At 45.7% G+C, this 18,721-nt stretch overlaps 1 protein-coding gene across 6 annotated transcripts in view; it reads left to right on the plus strand.

The window, feature by feature from the left end:
* The window catches only part of LOC132217058 (xaa-Pro dipeptidase), a 467,255-nt gene that overhangs the window by 23,612 nt on the left and 424,922 nt on the right, over positions 1–18,721 (plus strand). For all 6 annotated transcript variants that reach the window (XM_059667006.1, XM_059667008.1, XM_059667007.1 and 3 more), the window contains exons 6-7: positions 1,057–1,118; positions 15,126–15,170. In XM_059667006.1, the coding sequence (XP_059522989.1) occupies positions 1,057–1,118; positions 15,126–15,170 (107 nt within the window). The remainder of the gene's footprint in view (positions 1–1,056; positions 1,119–15,125; positions 15,171–18,721) is intronic.

Consider the following 18,721-nt stretch of genomic DNA (forward strand, 5'->3'; position numbering starts at 1 on the left):
AGGCTGAGCTCCTGGGACTTGTGGATGGAGAGTATCAATTTGCTTCCATCCTATGTCTCCCCTGTTGTTAAAAGAATTTGAAGAACACACCATGGTATCTGCTTGTGAGGACACTGGGCTGTGGGCCATCGGATTTTGAACCCGGGCACTGAGTGACCAATGGCCGGCCGCAGCCTGGGGCGGGCCAGGCTGCACGGTGACCGCTGCTGCCTTTGTAGCCTGGGGGGCGCTCGGGCTGTGCGAGGGCGCAGGGAAGGAGGCTGCTTCCTTGTGCTTCTTTGGCCTTGGGGGGCTGTAGGCATGAAAAGTATATAACTCTTCTCTCCTTTGTTAATTGATTTTTACAGAAATAGCTTTTCTTGGTTATTTTTGGTAGCACTTCCTGGGGTCTCTCTTTCCCTCTCTGCTGTCTGGATGGCTGAGAAGGAAGGTTGTGTTAGATGACTATGGTTGGATGGTCCAGTGTGTTTCATTGGAGGGATCCATTAGACACTGACCTGCCTCTCCAGGGATGGCACGTTTCTCTAAATCTTTTGTTTTGTCTTTGCTCCTGTCCAAGTTCCACTTGGAGTGTCCTCACAGCGAGGGAAAGGAGAGGACTGTACCAGCATCTCTGGAAGGGCTGGATTCGACAGTGCTCTTAGCACAGTCAGTGGGGAGCATTGGTGTGCGTGTGTGCATGAGGTGGGGCTAGCATGGGAGAGCAGGTTGGGGTAGAGGGTGGTCTTGGTCCCCGCTCTTCCCACCCCCCCCCCCCCTCAGCTGAGCAGCCTGAACGGGTGTCTGCAAAGAGCGCTGACAGAGGAGGCCTGTTTTCTCTGCTTTTCAAGATGCTGCAGAAGGAGGGCCTGCCTTGGGTCGGGGTCCGGCTTGGCGTTAACCTGAAATGCAGGGAGGAATGGCTTCACCAGACTGGGGTGCGAGCTCCAGGTTCTTCCCTAGTCTGAGCCTGGTTCTGAGCCTGGCTGGAGGAGGCAGGCCTTCAGTGCAGGCTGTAGGGTGCCACGCAGCCCTGTGTGACGCATCTGTGCCCTCACTCTCCTTCTCTCTCACCAGCGCGGCGTCAACACCGACAGCGGCAGTGTCTGCAGGGAGGCCTCCTTCGAGGGCATCAGCAAGTGAGTCCTGGGGCCCGGGAACTACTTCCTCCATCCTCCACAGCTCACATCTTCGCCAGCAGACCCTTACCATTCTACAGACTAGACACGAAATACACAAATAGGAGGAGGCCCAAGGGGGTCAGACTGGACACCTTGAGGAAATGCTTAGAAAATAATTTGCCTAAACTCACTTCAACTTTGTTGAATCCCATTCCCTGGCCTGCATCCCCGATCTGTATCCCTCCACCATGGCCCACTCAGGCCTCATGCCCCTGTGTGCTGCTTGCTTCCTACCCCAACCCCTTGAATGAACACACCATGTCAACTCCTCTCTCCATGCCTTCCTAGGGCTCTCGCCTCTGCCTGCCAGGCCTTCCCCCATCTCAGCCCCTTCATCAATTCATACTCAGGGCTGAGGCCCCTGCCCCCAGGCAGGTTCATTCACTCCCTCCTTCAACTTTTGCTTTAAGGAACAGATGCTCTTCTCTGTTGAGCTCTATAGTGAGAGTGCAGGCCCGCTGAGTGCCTGGGGAGCACTGGCCGCGGTGTAGAGCCCTGGCCGCGGTGTACGCACAGGCAGCCCCCCACTTGTGCACCTGCTTTCCCTCTAAGCCAGTGATGGCGAACCTATGACACGCGTGTCAGAGGTGACAGGCGTACTCATTTTTTTGGTTGATTTTTCTTTGTTAAATGGCATTTAAATATATAAAATAAATATCAAAAATATAAGTCTTTGTTTTACTATAGTTGCAAATATCAAAACATTTCTATATGTGACACGGCACCAGAGTTAAGTTAAGGTTTTTCAAAATGCTGACACGCCGAGCTCCAAAGGTTCACCATCACTGCTCTAGGATCTGCTCTGAGCTCGTGGTCTTTGTTCTTATCTGCCCACTTTCCTCACTACTGGCCTCTGACTTCTCCCAGTCCGGCTGGCAATAACTCCCCCATGTCTCCTGCTGCCCTCGCCCTAGGTCTGGACCCCCTTACCTGCCCTCACGCCTCATTCGAGCTCCAGGCCTAGTCCCCTGTTTCCCCTTCTAGGTCTCTCCACAGTGCAGCACCTCACCCTCCTCACCACTCTCACGCTGTGAACACGGAGGTGCCGGGTCTCTGGGCTGGGGTTGGCTGGCCCTGGGGGTCTGTGGGGTCTGTGTTGCTAGTCCAAGGCTACAGCAGACAAGCCCTTGGGGTGCGCACCTGCTCCTCCAGGCTGCTGTGCCTTGATCACAGCCCCTCCCCCACCACACTGCACTGCCGCGTCCTCGGTCGTCCTTTGGTGGACTGAGGCAATGACAGAGGAAGTGCCTTATAATTATGTATGAGCCTGAGCCACGGGAATTTGTGTGTATGTGTGATGTCTGGGTGATTAGGAAGGATTATGAGCTCATAAATATGCAAGACTCCCCTCCCTCCCCCCACATAAGAGAGATGGGGCAGGGGGAGCAGGTGTCAGGTTTGCTTCTTTTCATCGCTCAAATCTCCGCATCCTCTTGGGAGTTTTCCCAGAGCAGCCATATCTCCCACGCTGGCAGCAATTAGCTCAGCTCGTTGAAATGCTGGCCATGGAGATGCTGTCTTTCCTAGGGCCTTGGAGGGCGTGTGTGTCGCAGGGCATAACCCGCTGCCGCCTGTCCTAAGTCAGGCCTCCTCTGGTCACTCCAGCACTGCCAGGTGCCGGTGCTCAGCGTCCTGCTCACCTGCCTCCACCTACACCAGGGATGGCTCTGTGGTCCCATGGGCCGGCCCCTCTAGCCTCTGCTTTATTCTCTGCTTTGCAGGGAGGGCCCTGAGCTAGGAGGAGGGAGCCCTGATGGCCCCTTGCTGGCCAGCTCTGCGGCCTTAGCAGAAATTGTCCTCTGAGCCTTGGCTTCGCCATGTGTGGCGTGCTTAGACCTGTCGGGATAAAATGAGATCCACTCATCTGGAGCCTAGCGTGGAGCTGGTGTTCGGTAAATGGTCACTCGTGAGCAGACCCCATCAAGTCCCGTTGCCCCTCTGAGCCGTGTCTCAGTCTCTCTGTGCAGTGGGCCAGGGAGACTTGAGGATGGCTGATTACAGAACTCTGGGTGTGGGTGAGCTGTGGGGCTTCGGGCTGTGCGTCTTTGCTTGCCCTCCAGAGGTTTCTGCTGCAGATAATGCTGCTCAGCACTGCAGAACAGGTCTGGTGGGTGGTGTGGCAGGCCTGGTTCTTGGGGGAGCTCAGGATGTAGCCCCTGAGAGCGGAGCACTGCTGGCTGCTCCCTAAGGTTTCCCGGAGAGAGGTGGGTTGCGGTGGAGGCTCAGGGACATTATCACTGTCATCCTGACCCCCCTGGCAGTCGTCCCGCTGTGAACCCAACCTCTCCCTCCATGAGCAGACCCCAGCTTCTGTTTCCTGTTCTTCCCCGAGTCTCTGCAGCCCCTGCCAAGAGCCCAGAGGATCCTGTACTTGGTCAGCACCACCGACATGGTCAGCATTTGGGAGGCCTTTTAGAGAACCAGGGGCTGCTCTAACTTTGCACATTTTCTCCCAGGAACTGGATGGTCCCTCTCCAACCCATGATCCTGTCCAGAGGGGGGCTGACAATGAGGTGCTCCCCAGGCCCCTCACTGCTGAGCATGGCATTCCTTACCATACCCATGAGTGGGGCTCAGTTTCCTGGCCTGGCTGATGTATTGCATGTGAGAGCCTTCCTGTGTGTCTCTCTGCTTTGGGGTCCTTTGGCCTGCTTGTGGTTCTCCCTCCCCTCCTGTCCCCTGGGGGCTTGTCCCCTATGCCTCCCTCTGGGCCTCCCATCCTACTGTGCAGTGTAGTTCCACCCCACTACACGTCCATGGGCACTGACCCCGGCCCAGCCTCTGCATCCAGCCGCCCACAGTGCTTTCCCTGCAGTCACATATGTTTTCCTGGGACCTAGTACAGCCCAGCCCCCTGCCTTCCACCCACACTGGCTGTTGGCACCTTGACTCTGCCACTTCCTGGCCTCAGTGCCAGCCTGGGGAGGCTCTTGTCCTTCAGGGCCACTGCAGTTCGGTGGAGCTCACCTGTCTGCCCTCAGCAGCTCCAGCTGTTGGTGGGGATAATTATAGCCTGATTCCTAAGCAAGAGGAATCTTGCTGTTGTCCTACTTTCTAGTGCTCAACTGCTTTTTATCACTGGTGCTTCTTGCTGCCCTAATGAAGTACCTTATTCCTGCAATTGTGGGGTGTGGCCCTTTTGAACTTTCCTGCAACACATCCCATCTTGGATCCTGATTGACCTGCTTTAGCAGAAGTTCAGGTATGCCCTCTCAGTTTGTGCTGATGGCCGTCCCAGGCTGCCTTCATCCTTTGGCCTGGGAGAGGAGGGAGCTTGGCAGAACAATGGTCTCACCATCCACTTATGCCCAATCCTCTGGGTCCTACTCCAGCTGGGTGAGCAGCCCGTGACCCCTCCAAATGTGGCTTCTCGGGGTTGGCCGCTCGAGTCTGTCACACTGGGGCTCAGTGTTGGTAGGGCTGTGGGTTTGTTCCTGGGAGACCTCAGAGCTCCCTCCCCCTTCCCAGATCAGGGCCAGGCCTGCTGCCCACAGCAGGGAGTGTGCCAGGTCTTGCAGTGGTGGGGTTGGTAGAGGACCAGGAGCAAGGGGAACAGGGAGGCAGAGATGGGGTAGGGATGGTGGACGTGCACTGGGGTCTCCCCATGGCCTGGGCTCCCTAGACTCAAGGGGTGTGGCTTTGTCCTCCCTGGGGAGCCAGGGTGAAGGGAGAGGTGGAGATGGTCTGCCAGGCCTCTGGCTGAGTTTGGGCTCTGGCCCAGGCCCTGGCTCCCATGTACGGCTGGATTGGAGCAGGGACAGTTCCCACAAGAGATGTGGAAGGAGCAGGCTCCTCTGTGGGCTGTGACCAGAGGATGGGGTCAGGCTCATGGTCAGGTCCTGGTAAGGGCATGGCCGGGCTGGGCTGGGGCTGGGTGAGGCGCGGCTGAGATGGAGGGACAGCTCTGCAGTCAGGAGGACACGAGGCTTCTTCCTGTGGGCTTTGGCCACCACAGCTGCCAGAAGGGTTGGCCCTGCAGCCTGGGGGCAAAGTCAGACTTGCTAGATCTGTGTCCACGCTGAGGAAGTGGACTTTCGAGCCGATTGTTCTGAGAGAGATGCTAACTGGGAAGGGAAAGAGGAGGTCTTTGGGGGCCCAGGTGGCCTTAGCCAAGGGTCACTCGTACATCGCATTCATATAGCTTAATGGGGAACGTTCCTGACAGGAGAGCTCCCCTGAAACTAGGCCGAGGGTGTGCCCAGGAGCCAGGGGTGGGGTGGGGCATGAGGGACAGAGGGCTCTGTTTCATACTGTTGCCCGACAGGAATATGGTTGATACTTGACATCAGTTGCTTAGTCAGGGTCTACTTATTTCTTATCTTTTGGCATTTACTTAAATTGCTTTGCATATTTGAAGACCATCAGTTACAAATTAATTCCATTAAATAGCAGTTAAATATGAAATTGCTGGATTTGGGGATTATTATTTCAGGAATATTAATATTTAAAGATGTGAATTTTACAAACCACGAAGTAGAGGCACATTATTAAAACTTGGCAATTACAGCAAAATACTGGTCTGTGGCGTGGGGACCTTGGCTTTCTGGTTACTGTTAACTTGTGTATCAAGTTAGTATTTGGGATTGGGCTTCTAGTTACGGCCCTTGGAATCTCCATGAGAGAGATCCTGCAGGGACAAGAACCTGCCTCAGCCCCTAGGAGGGGCGGGGAGTGGGGGCTCTTCCAGGGCTGGCTTTCCAGGCAGGCCTCGCTGTCCTCCTTGGTTAGAAATGGCAGGAGGAGGGCGGCGGCTGGGGCAGGGGTGTGTGGGCCCACGCTACTTACCCTGCATCACCCAGCCCGCAGGTGGAGCCCACCAGGGAATTAGCCTGTGCTAGGACATGCCCCCCGCCCCACCACACCCGCTCAGGCACTGGTGGGTTTGTGTGTTTTTTTACACAATTACATGCTCATCATAGAGAATGCTAACTAGCACAGTGGCAAAAGCAAGGAATATCTGAATTTCATAGCCCTGACTTAAAGCCTATCAGCATTGTGGTGAATGTATTTTGAACCCTTCTGTGTGTGTCTGAGTGTGTTTGTCTGGGTGTTTTGTTTCTGCGTGTGCATTTGTGTGAGTGTATGTGTTTCTGCACATGTATATATTTGGGTGTGGATCTTTGTGTGTTAGTCTAAGTGTATGTCTGGGTGTGTGCATCTGGTCGTGTATCTATGTCTCTTGAGTGTGTGTGCCTGAGTCTGTGTGCATGTATGTGTTTGTGAATATACACCTGTGTGCATTTGTGTGTCTCTGAGTGTGTGTCTGTTGTATACACATCTGTGTGTGTCTGTGTGGCCTCTTCTCTAAGTATACTGCCTTTGTGTGAGTTCATCTTGTCTGTCATGCTAGCTGTGTTTATGTGCTGGGTCACTTTGCTGCTTGGGGGTATGTGGGTGGATGTGTGTATACGCACGTGCATTTGTACAGTGAAATTTTACTGGTGCGTTTGGCTGTTGAGGAGATAGGCCATTGCTTTTCCTAATGTCAAAGTGACATTTGGCGAAATGGGAGGCAGAGTCTGTGTTGTCTTGATTTATGTCATCTGCTGCTCTCTCTGTTCTTCACGCTGAAACATGTTGGCTGCCTGTGTTCTCTGATATTTCACAAGTAGGGCTTTGATTCTACAACGTTTTGGTTGACTTTGAATTAAGTAGTCTTACATGCTTATTAGGAATCCAAAAGCTTTGGCCATCTACCCGCCCATACCCCTTCTCTCTTTTCTCCCTTGTCCCTAAGCGTTCTCATCAGGCTTGGCCAGGAGTTGTTGTGACAGCCTCACAACATGGCAGTAGATCGTTGTTTTTAAACACCAGTAACAAGGCCATGGAGAGTCCCTGGTTGGTCATAGCCTGCATGCCCTGTGTGTGATATCCTGACCCGAGAAGTCACAGGGCTGAGGACACAGGGGGTTGAGGGCTTGCCAAGCACTCTCTGCTGAGGCCCGTCCTTTCTTCTAGACCACGTCGGGCTCCCCCAGCTGTCTCCTGATAGCTTGAGCTGCGGATTGCACACGACAGTGTCAGGGATATGCCGATCTGATCCTTCTCTCTCCTGAGGTCCCCTTTTCAATTATGTTCATCCCAGCAAAAAACAACTTTTGGCTTTATAGATTTTTCTTTACTGTATATTTGCTTTTTATTTCATTAATTTCTGTTCTTTTTAATTTTCTTCTCATTTCTTTAGGTTTATTTGTTCTTTAGCTTCTTGAGAAAGAAGAAAGGGACATTCTTATGATGGGAACTTAGATCATGGTTTTCAGTGTTCTTTTCCACTAAATCCATTTAGAGCTATACATTTTCCTCTAAGCACTGTTTTAGTTGCATCTCACTGGTTATATTTTATGTTTTTATTTTCTAATTCCATTATTTCTTCTTTGAACAGTAGCTTAATTTCCAAACAATTTGGGATTTTATATTCTTTTTGTTACTGGTTTCTAGTTTAATTCTACTGTAATTGGTAAACATGTTCAGGATTTTAATACTTTGAAGTTTGTTAAAACTTCCAGCATATGATCATTAAGATAAATGTTTCTTGGGTACTTGAAGAGAGCATGTTGTTGGCTGTAGTGCTCTGTATATGTCAGTTAAGTCAGGTTGATTAATTGTAATTATTCATATTTTCTGCATCTTTCTTGATTTCTCTGCTTGTTCTATCACCACAAGAGGTATGAGAAAATGTCAAACTGTGCTTTGTGGATTTATGTCTTTTCTCATTCTGTCAATTTTATAAATGGACTTTATTGAAATAAAATGTACATGTAAGATTCATTATGTACATAATTCATAAGTGTAAAAGAACAGCTTTATTGGGATACAATTTACATACATTACAATTGACCTGTTAAAGTGTACAGTTAAATGGCTTCTGTATATTTACGGATTTGTGCAGTTATCATCACAATCAATTTTAGAATATTTTCATCATCCAAAAAGAAATCCTACCCACTAGGAAGTCATTTCCCATTCCCCTAGCAACCACTAATCTACTTTCTGTCTCCATGGATTTGCCTACTCTAGCATTTGATAAAAATGGAATCATGCAATATGTGGCCTTTGTATCTGGCTTCTTTCATTTAGTATGTTTTCAGAGTTCATTCATGTTGTAGCATGAATCAGTTTTGCTCATTTTTATAGCTGAAAAAATATTCTAGTCTATAGATAGATACCATATTATGTTTGAATGTTTATCAGTTGGTGAACTCTTGGTTGCTTCCACCTTTTAGCTGTTAAGAATAATGCTGCTGTGGACATTGATATACAAGTTTTTGTGTGAACATACGCATTCAATTCCTTTGTATATATTCCTAGGAATGGAATTTCTGAGACTTATGGTAACTCTGTGTTAAATTTGTTGAGGAATTGTTAAACTAACTTACATTCCCTCACCAACACTTGTTATTATCTTTCTTTTTTATTGTAGCCATGTAAGTGGCTGTGCAGTAGTATCTCATGGGTTTTTTTTTGTGTTTTCCTGATAGCTAACAATGAGCATCTTTTCTTGTACTTATTTGCCATATGCATATCTCCTTTAGAGAAATGTCTATTTAGATCCTTTTCCCATTTTTAAATTGTGTTGTAATTTTACTGTTGTACTAGAGGCCTGGATTCGTGCACAGGGCGGGGTCCCTCGGCCTGGCCTGCACCCTCTCACAATCTGAGACCCCTCGGGGGATGTTGGAGAGCCGGTTTCAGCCTGATCCCTGCAGGTGGGGTCCCTCAGCCTGGCCTGTGGGGATGGGGCCAAAAACAGTAGTCCGACATCCCCCGAGGGGTTCCAGATTGCGAGAGGGCTCAGGCTAGGCCGAGGGACCCCACTGATGTACGGGACCTCTAGTATGCATATAAGATCTTTGGTTAATCTCTTCCCACCCTATCCTCTCCCCGCTTCCCTCTGAAATTCATCAGACTGTTCCATGTTTCCATGCCTGTGCATTGAGTGTCTGACCCCTGGTGGTCAGTGCATGTCATAGCTACCAGTTGAACGGTCGAATGGTCGGACGCATAGCATATTAGCCTTTTATATATATAGGTCATAAAAGTTCTGTATATGTTCTGGATACTATACCTGCACAGTTTATAAAAAATTTCTTTCATTCTATGCATTGTTTTTTCACTTTCTTGACATGTCCTGTGGCACACAAGGTTTTATGAAGTTCAGTTTATCACTTTTTCTTCAACTAATTGTACATTAGGTGTCATTGTCTAAGAAACTGTTGCCTAAAACAAGGCTATAAAGATTTATACCCATGTTTTTTTCTTAAGAGTTTTATAGTTTTAGCTCTTACATTCAGGACTTTGGTCCAGTTGGATTTACTTTTTGTATATAATATGAGGTAGTGATCCAGTTTCATTCCTTTTTGTGTGGATATCCAGTTGTTTCACCAACATTTGTTTAAAAGATGATTTTTTCCCCTATTGCATTTTCTTGGTAACCTTGTCAAAAATCAATTGACCAAGATCAAATGTTATATAATTCCACTGACACCAAATAGTCAAGTTCATAGAGACATACAATAGAACAGCGGTTACCAGCAGCTGGGGGGAACGAGGAATGGGGTGTTGGTGTTTAATGGGTACAGAGTTTCAGTATGAGATGTGGGAAAAGTTCTGGAGAAGGATAGTGGTGATGGTTTCACTGGTGTTTGTTGTACAACAGCGTGAATGTACTTAATGCCATTGAACTGTACAATTAAAAATGCATAGGGAATATAGTCAATAATATTGTAATAACGTATGGTGCTAGTACCACCCTGTCTTTATAGTTAATAAAGCTTTATAGTTAAGCTTTACAGTAAGTTTTTAAGTCAGAAAGTGCAAATTCTCCAACTTTCTCTTTTTCAAGATTATTTTGGCTGCCGGAACCGGTTTGGCTCAGTGGATAGAGCGTCGGCCTGTGGACTGAAAGGTCCCAGGTTCGATTCCGGTCAAGGGCATGTACCTGGGTTGCGGACACATCCCTGGTAGGGGATGTGCAGGAGGCAGCTGATCGATGTTTCTCTCTCATCGATGTTTCTAACTGTCTATCTCTCTCCCTTCCTCTCTGTAAAAAATCAATAAAATATATTTTTTAAAAAAAGATTATTTTGGCTATTTTTGGCCCCTTGAGTTTCCACATAAATTTTAGGATCAGTTTTTCAATTTTTGTAAAAAAGTGAGCTGAGATTTTGGTAGGAATTGCATTAAATCTGTAGATCAATTTGGAGGGTATTGTTATCATTAAAAAAAATTAATTCCTCCAATCCATGAATATGAGATGCTTTTCCATTTATTTAGACCTTCTTTAATTTTTTGAATGGTTCACAATTTAGTGTATGAGTCTTGAACTTCTTTTGTTAAATTTATTCCTAAGTAACAAATTTTTATGCTATTGTAAATGGAATTGTTTTCTTAATTTCATTTCCAGATTATTTATTGCTAGTTTATAGAAATATAACTGATTTTTAATGTTGATCATCTATCTTGTAAACTTGCTGAACTTGTTTACTAGCTATAATAGGTGGTTTTTATGGTGTGTGTGTGTGTGTGTGTGTGTGTGTGTGTGTGTGTGTGTGGTTTGTATTGCTCAGATTTTCTAAGATCATATCATCTACAGAAATAGTTTAACTTCTTTCTGTCCTGTCTTAATACCCTTTATTTCGTTTTCTTGCCTGATTGCCCTGGCTAGAATACCTAGTAAAATATTTAATAGAAATGGAGAGAGAGGACATCTTGCCCTATTCCTCATTTTAGGGGAGAGCTTTAAGTCTTTGACCATCAAGTATGATGTTAGCTATGAGTTTTTTGTAGGTACACTTTAATCAGGTTGCAGAAGTTCCCTTCTCTTCCCAGTTCATTGAGTTTTTGTTGTTTGTTTTATATATATATATATATATATATATATATATATATATATATATTTTTTTTTTAATTGATTTCAGAGAGGAAGGGAGAGGGAGATACAAATACCAATGATGAGAATCATTGATTAGCTGCCTCCTGCACACCACCCCCCTCCCAGTGGGGATTGAGCCCACAACCCGGGCATGTGCCCTGACCAGGAATTGAACCATGATCTCCTGTTTCATAGGTCTACACTCAAACACTGAGCCATGCCGGCTGGGCTGTGAGACTTTTTAATTACTAATTCATTCTCTTTACCTGGTATAGATCTATTTAGATTTTTTTTATTTCTTCTGTCAAGTTAGTCGTAGTATACCCTCTTTTATTACTTATTTCCATAATTTGAGCCTTCTCTTTGTTTCTTTGTTAGTTTTATTGATCTTTTTCAAAGAACCAACTTTTTATTTTCTCTGTTGGTTTTTCTATTCTCTACTTTTGCTCTAATCTTTATTATTTTGTTGTTGTTTTTTTGTCTTGCGTTGGGTTTAGTTTGTTCTTTTTTAGTTTCTTAAGATAGAAGGCTAGGTCATTGATTTGAGATAACTTTCTTCCTTTTTAATGTAGGCATTTACAGCTATAAATTTCTCTCTAACCACTGTGTTAGCTACTAGTTATAAATTTGGTATGTTGTATTTTTGTTTCCATTTGTTTCATAGTATTTTTAGTTCCCTTTGTGATTTCTTCATTGACCTATTTATTGGTCCACATTTAGGAGTGTATAATTTGATTCTCACATACCTGTAAATTTTCCTTCTGTTATTGATTTCTAATTTCATTCCAGTGTGGTCGGAGGACATACTTAGTATGATTTCAATCCTTTTGATTTTGTTGGGAGTTATTTTATGGCCTAACATATGGTCTGTTCTGGAGAATGTTCCATGAGCACTTGAGAAAATGGAGTATGCTCTTGGATAGTCTGTTAGGACTAATTGGTTTATAATGTTGTTCAAGTCTTCTGTTTCTTTGTTGATCTATCTAGTTGTTCTATTCATTACCACAAAGTATTAAAGTCTCCAACTATTATAAATTATCCATTTTTCATTCATTTCTGTCAAGTTTTGATTCATCTATCTTGGAGAGATGTTGTTAGGTGCATATATGTTTATAATTATTATATCTACTTCATGAATTTTCCATTTTATCAATATAAATGTTCTTTTATTGTGTGTAGTAAAAGGCTTATTTTGTCTGATGTCTCTTTTGGTTTCTGTTTGCATGATACAGATGCAACTTGACTTACAATGGGGTTAAATCCTGGTAAACCAGTATAAGTTGAAAATACATCTAATACACTAACCTACTGAACAACATACCAGTAGCTTAGCCTATCTTAAATGTGCTCAGACCACTTACATTAGCCTAAAATTGGGCAGTTGTCTTGAGTTTTATCTCAAAAAGTAATTGCCTTTCTCCTTTCCTTCTCACCAGGAAGCAGTAGACACAGATGTGGGTTTTGTAGACATGATGGGGGGCAAAACCACAAAACACAATTTCCAAAAAACAATGGCAACACAGTACACTGTCGAGTATCAATTGTTTACCCTTGTGATCATGTGGCTGACTAGGAGCTGTGACTCACTACCAATGCCCAGCATCATGAGAGATATTGTACTGCATGTCAGTAGCCTGGGGAAAGATCAACATTCAGAATTTGAAATTCAGTTTCTACTGAATGCTTATTGCTTTCACACTGTCATAAAGTCGAAAAATCATGCCAAACCATTGAAATTTGGGGACCATATGTATATCTTTTCCCATCCTTTCACTGATTTGTCTTTGAATCTATAGCCTCTTTAGCTCTTTACCGCATCTACTGTGAGCATGAAGATCATTCTCAGCAGACTGTCGACATTTCAGAAAACGTGGACATCACTCTGAAGGGGGGACACACAGTTATTGTAAAGGGTCCAGAGGCACCCTTCAGAGGGACTGCAATCACATCAGTGCAGAACTCAGCCTCCCTGGAATGAAAAAGAAGAGGCTCTGGGTTGACAAATGGTGAAGTAGAATGGCTACCGTGCACTATCTGCAGTCATGTACAGAGCATTACCAATGGTGTTATACTGGGTTTCTGGCACAAGATGAGGTCTGTGTGCATCCACGTCCCCATTAACATGATTATTCCGGAAATTGGTTCTTTTGTTGAAATCAGAAATTTCTTGGGCGAAAAATACATCTACAGGGTTTGGATGAGGTTAGGTGTTTCTTGTTCAGTATGTTAAGCCCAGAAGATGAGTTAATTCTTGAAGGAAATGACATTGAACTTGTATCAAATTCAGCTGCTTTGATTCAGCAAGCCAGAACAATTAAAAAAAGGGTATCAGAAAATTTTGGGATGGTATCTATGTTTCTGAAAAAGGAACAGTTCAGCAGTCTGATGGATATAGAGATCTAAGTTGTCTAGCTATAGAAATAGCAAGGTGATGATTCCTCAGACTTATCTGTGATATTTTAAAGATGCAGTAAGAAGCCATATATTGGGGGGAGGGGGGTAATAAAATGTGTCTCTTTAGAGCATGTAGTTGGTTCATATTTATTTTTATCCTTCTGCCAATCCCTGCCTTTTAATGGGATAATCTAATCCATTTACATCTAAAGTAATTACTGATAAGGAAGGGCTTTCTTTGGCTACTTTGTTATTTTTTTTCTGTATGTCATATGTTGTTTTGTTCCCCAGCTTCTCCACTGCTACTTTCTTTTGTATTTATTTGATTTTTTGGTAGTATATGGTTTTGATTTCTTTCTCATCTCCTTTTCTGTGTGTTTTAGTTATTTTCTCAGTTGTTACCCAGGAGATTACAAATGACTTCTTAAACTTATAAGTAACAATCTAGTTTGCATTAATGTCAACTTAATTTCAATAGTATACAAAAACTTTGCTCCTATATAGTTCCATTTCTCCCCTCGTTTGTGCTGTTATTGTATACAGATTACATCTCTGTATATTTTGTGCTTATCAACACAGATTTACAATTATTGCTTTATGTAGTTGTCTTTTAAGTTAGATAGGAGAAGAAAGGGTATAAAAAGAAAAAAATTCATTTATACTCTCTTTATACTTGTTCATGTAACTACCTTTACCAGTGCTCTTTTTTACTTCATGTTGATTTATATTACTCTCTATTATCCTTTCATTACATTTTGAAAGCTTTCCTTTAGTATTTCTTGTAGGGTAGGTCTCCTAGCAATGAATTGTCTTGGTTTTGTTCATCTGAGACTGTTTTGATTTCTGCTTCATTTTTGAAGCACAGCTTTGCTGAACATAGAATCTTGGTTGACAGTTTTTTCTTTCAGCACTTTGCATATGTCATCCCACTGCCTTCTCACCTCTGTAGTTTCTGATAAGAAAGCAGCCACCAATCTTTTTTAAAATATATTTTTATTGATTTTAGAAAGGAAGAGAGAGGGAAAGAGAGATAGAAACATTAGTGATGAGAGATAATCATTGATCGGCTGCCTCCTGCATGACCCCTACTGGGGATTGAGCCCGCAACCCGAGCATCTGCCCTGACCAGGAATTGAACCATGACCTTCTGGTTCATAGGTCGACACTCAACCACTGAGCCATGCTGGCTGGGCAGCAGCCACCAATTTATTGAAGATTCCCTGTATGTGATGAATTGCTTTTCTCTTGCTACTTTTAAGATTCTCTCTTTGTCTTTTGTCAGTTTGATTATGATGTGCCTAGGTGTGGAGCTCTTTGAATTTATCCTATTTGGAGTTCATTTAGCTTTATGCATGTGTAGATTAACGTTTTTCATTAAATTGGCAAAGTTTTGGGTCATTATATTTTTCAAATATTCTGCTCCTTTCTCCGTTTCTTCTGAGACACCCATTATGCATGTGTTGCTATACTTGGTAGAAGAAGCTAAACTGTCTGCCTAGCAAGGATGGAAGATGGCAGCTTGTTTCCCAACTGATTGCACTACATGTCTGCTGCAGGAATAGACGGCAGCCTTATATGGGCCAGCGAGTCATTAAATTAAAGTTTGGGGCCCCCTTTTGGTCATGTATTGAATGAGGTAGTTCTTGCTGAGAGATGATAGACCATTGCACTAATGAACTTGATTTGCTTTTCCTCTGTAGGTTCAATGTCAACAATACCATTCTTCATCCGGAGATTGTGGAATGGTAAGTACAACCTGTGGCTACCTTGACTGTTCATTGTGCTCAGCTCAGGAAGGTGAGAGACCCTGCTATTCCTGCTACTCCAAGTCAGAGAGCCCAGCAGAGAGGCCAGTTCTCAGATCTTCTCTCAGAGTCTTCTGTCTTCTTTGGTTTTTTGTTTGTTTGTCAGTTGGTTGTTTTTTTGAAAGAGCATGAGTCATTTGAATGTCAATTAAATTTCACTTATCTTTTCCTTTATTTTCAGTCTTTTGAAGCTCCTACTAAAAATAAGCCAACCGTTGGTAGCTCAGTTAAAGTAGATAGTGAAAAGACTAAAAATAAATATCTTACATACGATCAGAAAGGTAAACATGTTTTCCTCATGTCATGCATCTATCTTGAGTAGCTGGCATCCTGTTATACCTACTTTCTTCCCTTGGTGACGTTGGCAGCCCCTGCCTGCAGCGTAACTGGTTTCTGGCAGGTCACAGCAGGACAGGCTTCCTCAGGTTGGGCATTGCCTTTGCAGACTCTGGAAGTGGCCCTCCAACCCTAACCCTACCCAACCCTGTGCCATTACTGTTCTTCCTAACCGTCAAGTTGCTCTTCGATAGCACCAAAATGTTTTTATTTGCTACATGTCTGCACTTACTCTGAATGTAGGAGAGAAGTAAGGCAGGGCCTTTGCCACCTCATCACCTGGCTGGGATGTGTGTAGACTCCTCACGTCTGATCCTAAGGCCGTATGGTCACCTTTCCTCATCTGTTTGGGAGGGCTTGCTCACCTAGTCTTGGAGCTTGGGAACACTGTGGTTGGTGAGGTTGGGGAAGCATGGAGCGGGGGAGGAGAGAACTTGTTCAAAGGCTGGAGATAAGAAAGGGAAATCGCCTTGTGTGTCCCGCGTAGAGCCACACACTGGACAAGTGCCTTGGAGGGTGGTTGGAGAGTTGGGCAGGGGCTGGGTCGGCTGTGGTGCCAACTTGGACTTCGTCTTGAGAGAAATGGGAACCAAGGGAAACCTTTGACATATTTAAGCAGAATGGTAGGATCAGGTTTGCATTCTAAGAAATCATTTTGGCTTCAGGCTGGAGACTCAGTTGTAGGGCAAGGGTGGGAACAGGTTGCCAGATAAGAAGCTATTGCAGGTTCTAGGTGGCAGTGGAGGGTGGTGGGACAGAGTTGAGAGGTAAAGCGTCAGTCAAGGGGAATGCTCCCGAGAGGAATCTACTGTGACACTTGCGTGAGGGGGAAGTTGAAAGTGACTCTGGGTTTTTGTCCTGAACAGCTGGAGACTAAAGATGGTGATGGCTAGGAGGGGCAGGTTCTGTGGCGTGTGTTGATTTTGAGTCAGGGGCCAGTGATTGGGTCGGAGGTGAAGACCTGAGGGCTGTTGGCAGGCATCACTACTGATCTTGGAGGAGCTGGAAGGCAGGCCTGCCAGCTTAGTGCTGTCAGCAGCCCTGGCCCAGTGACTATCATGGCCACACATACTGAGGGTGGGGCCTGTGTTCTTCAAGTACATGGCCACCTCTTGTTTTCATAAAGTAACAAATGCCTGGCTCGTCTCTAGCCCCCAGTTGACAGGAGAATAAATCCTGGATACTCGGGAATGGGCCGAGTCCACTCACGTTCTACATGTGGCGTTCCCTCATGGCTGCTTACAGTCGATGCTTTAGAGACGATGGCTGAAAGGCATGCTCCAGCATCTCCTAAGGGATAAGTCATTAGTTCATCACTTTGGAACAAACACACTTTAATTCTAGTGACATTTCCAAGGCTCTGAAGTGGATTCTGCGTTCATAAGAATACCTCCCAGCTTTATTAAAGCCAGCGGCAGAAAGGACTCATTTGGCATTTGATGGCAGTAGAACCGTTTTAGAAATGTCACATCGTCCTCACTGCCGCAGGGGTGGGTTTTCATTGCGTGGGTGCTGGCCTCTGTAGGGACTGCAGTCACGCTCAGTGCGAGCCCGGCAGTCAGGATCATTGCCCTCCTAGTCATGAAGGAAGGAGTCTCCGTGGAAGGGGGGCAGGCCCCTCATTTGCAGGAGAGAGGGGCCTTTTCTGAACTTTAAATTATGACTCATTGATGTATCTGTGGGCCCCTGCGTCCTGAATGTTTTTAACACAGTCTGTCTCTAGGCCCCGTAGAGAGAAGCTGTCTGGGGTAACAGATAAACCACCCAATCGGGCAAATACAACCTCTAACCCAGCCTACTTTGCTTGGAAAGTCACTTAATATTTAGAGCCTCAGCTTCCTCCTTTGTAAGATGGGGATGGAGGGGTTCCTAACTCCCAGTGTGGGAGGGGCCTCAGCCTCTTCTTCTGTAACGTGGGGATGGAGGAGCTCCTAACTCCCAGCGTGGGTGTGTCTTAGAGCATCGGATTGCCCTCACTAAGTATCACCTCGTAAACAACAGGAATTTATTGCTCCCAGTTCTGGAAGCTGGAAGTCCAAGATCAAGGTGCGGACTGGCGTGGTGTCTGGTGAGGATCCACTTCCTGGTCCAGAGATGGCCGTCCTCTCTCTGTGTCCTCACATGGCAGAGGGGACAGGGAGCTCTCTGGGGCCTCTTTTGTAAAGGCACCCAGCCCCATCCATGAGGGCTCTGTTCTGATGACCTGATCATCTTCCAAGGACCCTGCTTCCTATAGCAAGACATAGGAGATTAGATTTCAGCAGGAATTTCGGAGGGAGACAAACATTCAGCCTAAAGCCCTGAGTATCAGTTTCCTCCTACAAAGCAGAAGTGGTTTCCCTTGCTGGGTGGCTGAAGAATCCAGTGAGAGCATAAGTGCTGTCACCTTTAGAGACTTCCTGTGTGCGAGGTATTCTGCTAAGCCAGTGGTTCTCAACCTTCTGGCCCTTTAAATACAGTTCCTCATGTTGTGACCCAACCATAAAATTATTTTCATTGCTACTTCATAACTGTAATGGTGCTACTGTTATAAATCGTAATGTAAATATCTGATATGCAGGATGGTCTTAGGCGACCCCTGTAAAAGGGTCGTTCAACCGCCAAAGAGGTCACGACCCATAGGTTGAGAACCGCTGTGCTAAGCCCTTGACATGTCACCTTATTTAAAGAGCTATTTTGTATATGTTATAAGGTAGTTCTCTAAGAATCCCCATGCTACAGATGAGAAAACACTTGATTTGCCCAAGAAAAAGCCAGGAGCTGGGCCCAGGCGCTGGCCCTTACAGCTCTGAGGAGCACCTGTCGGGCGGGGGCCTACCTGCACGTCAGCCTTTCTCTCAGTGCACTCGGACATGCAGGGCTGTCAGAGCCCCCAAAACGGGTCTTGTGTGAGGCCATGGACTAGGGGGGGTGGAAGGACAGGGGCTGTGCAGCTAGCACCATGCCTCCTGCCACAACAGGCACCCCAGCTCCTGCTTAGCCACTGGGCTGGGCTTTGGGATCCCCCGGAGCCTGTCTGACTGGGAGGCAGCGAGCAGCCTCTGCCCGTGCTCCCGAGCTTCCTTTCTCATTTTGTTTGGGTGCCATTCATTTCCTCTTGGTGACTGCTTTATTGTTTTCCATTCTCTCAAGCAGCGCCTTTTTGATTTCCTGTA

This window comes from Myotis daubentonii, chromosome 15 (assembly GCF_963259705.1).
Source record: "Myotis daubentonii chromosome 15, mMyoDau2.1, whole genome shotgun sequence".
In the NCBI taxonomy this organism is placed as follows: Eukaryota; Metazoa; Chordata; class Mammalia; order Chiroptera; family Vespertilionidae; genus Myotis; species Myotis daubentonii.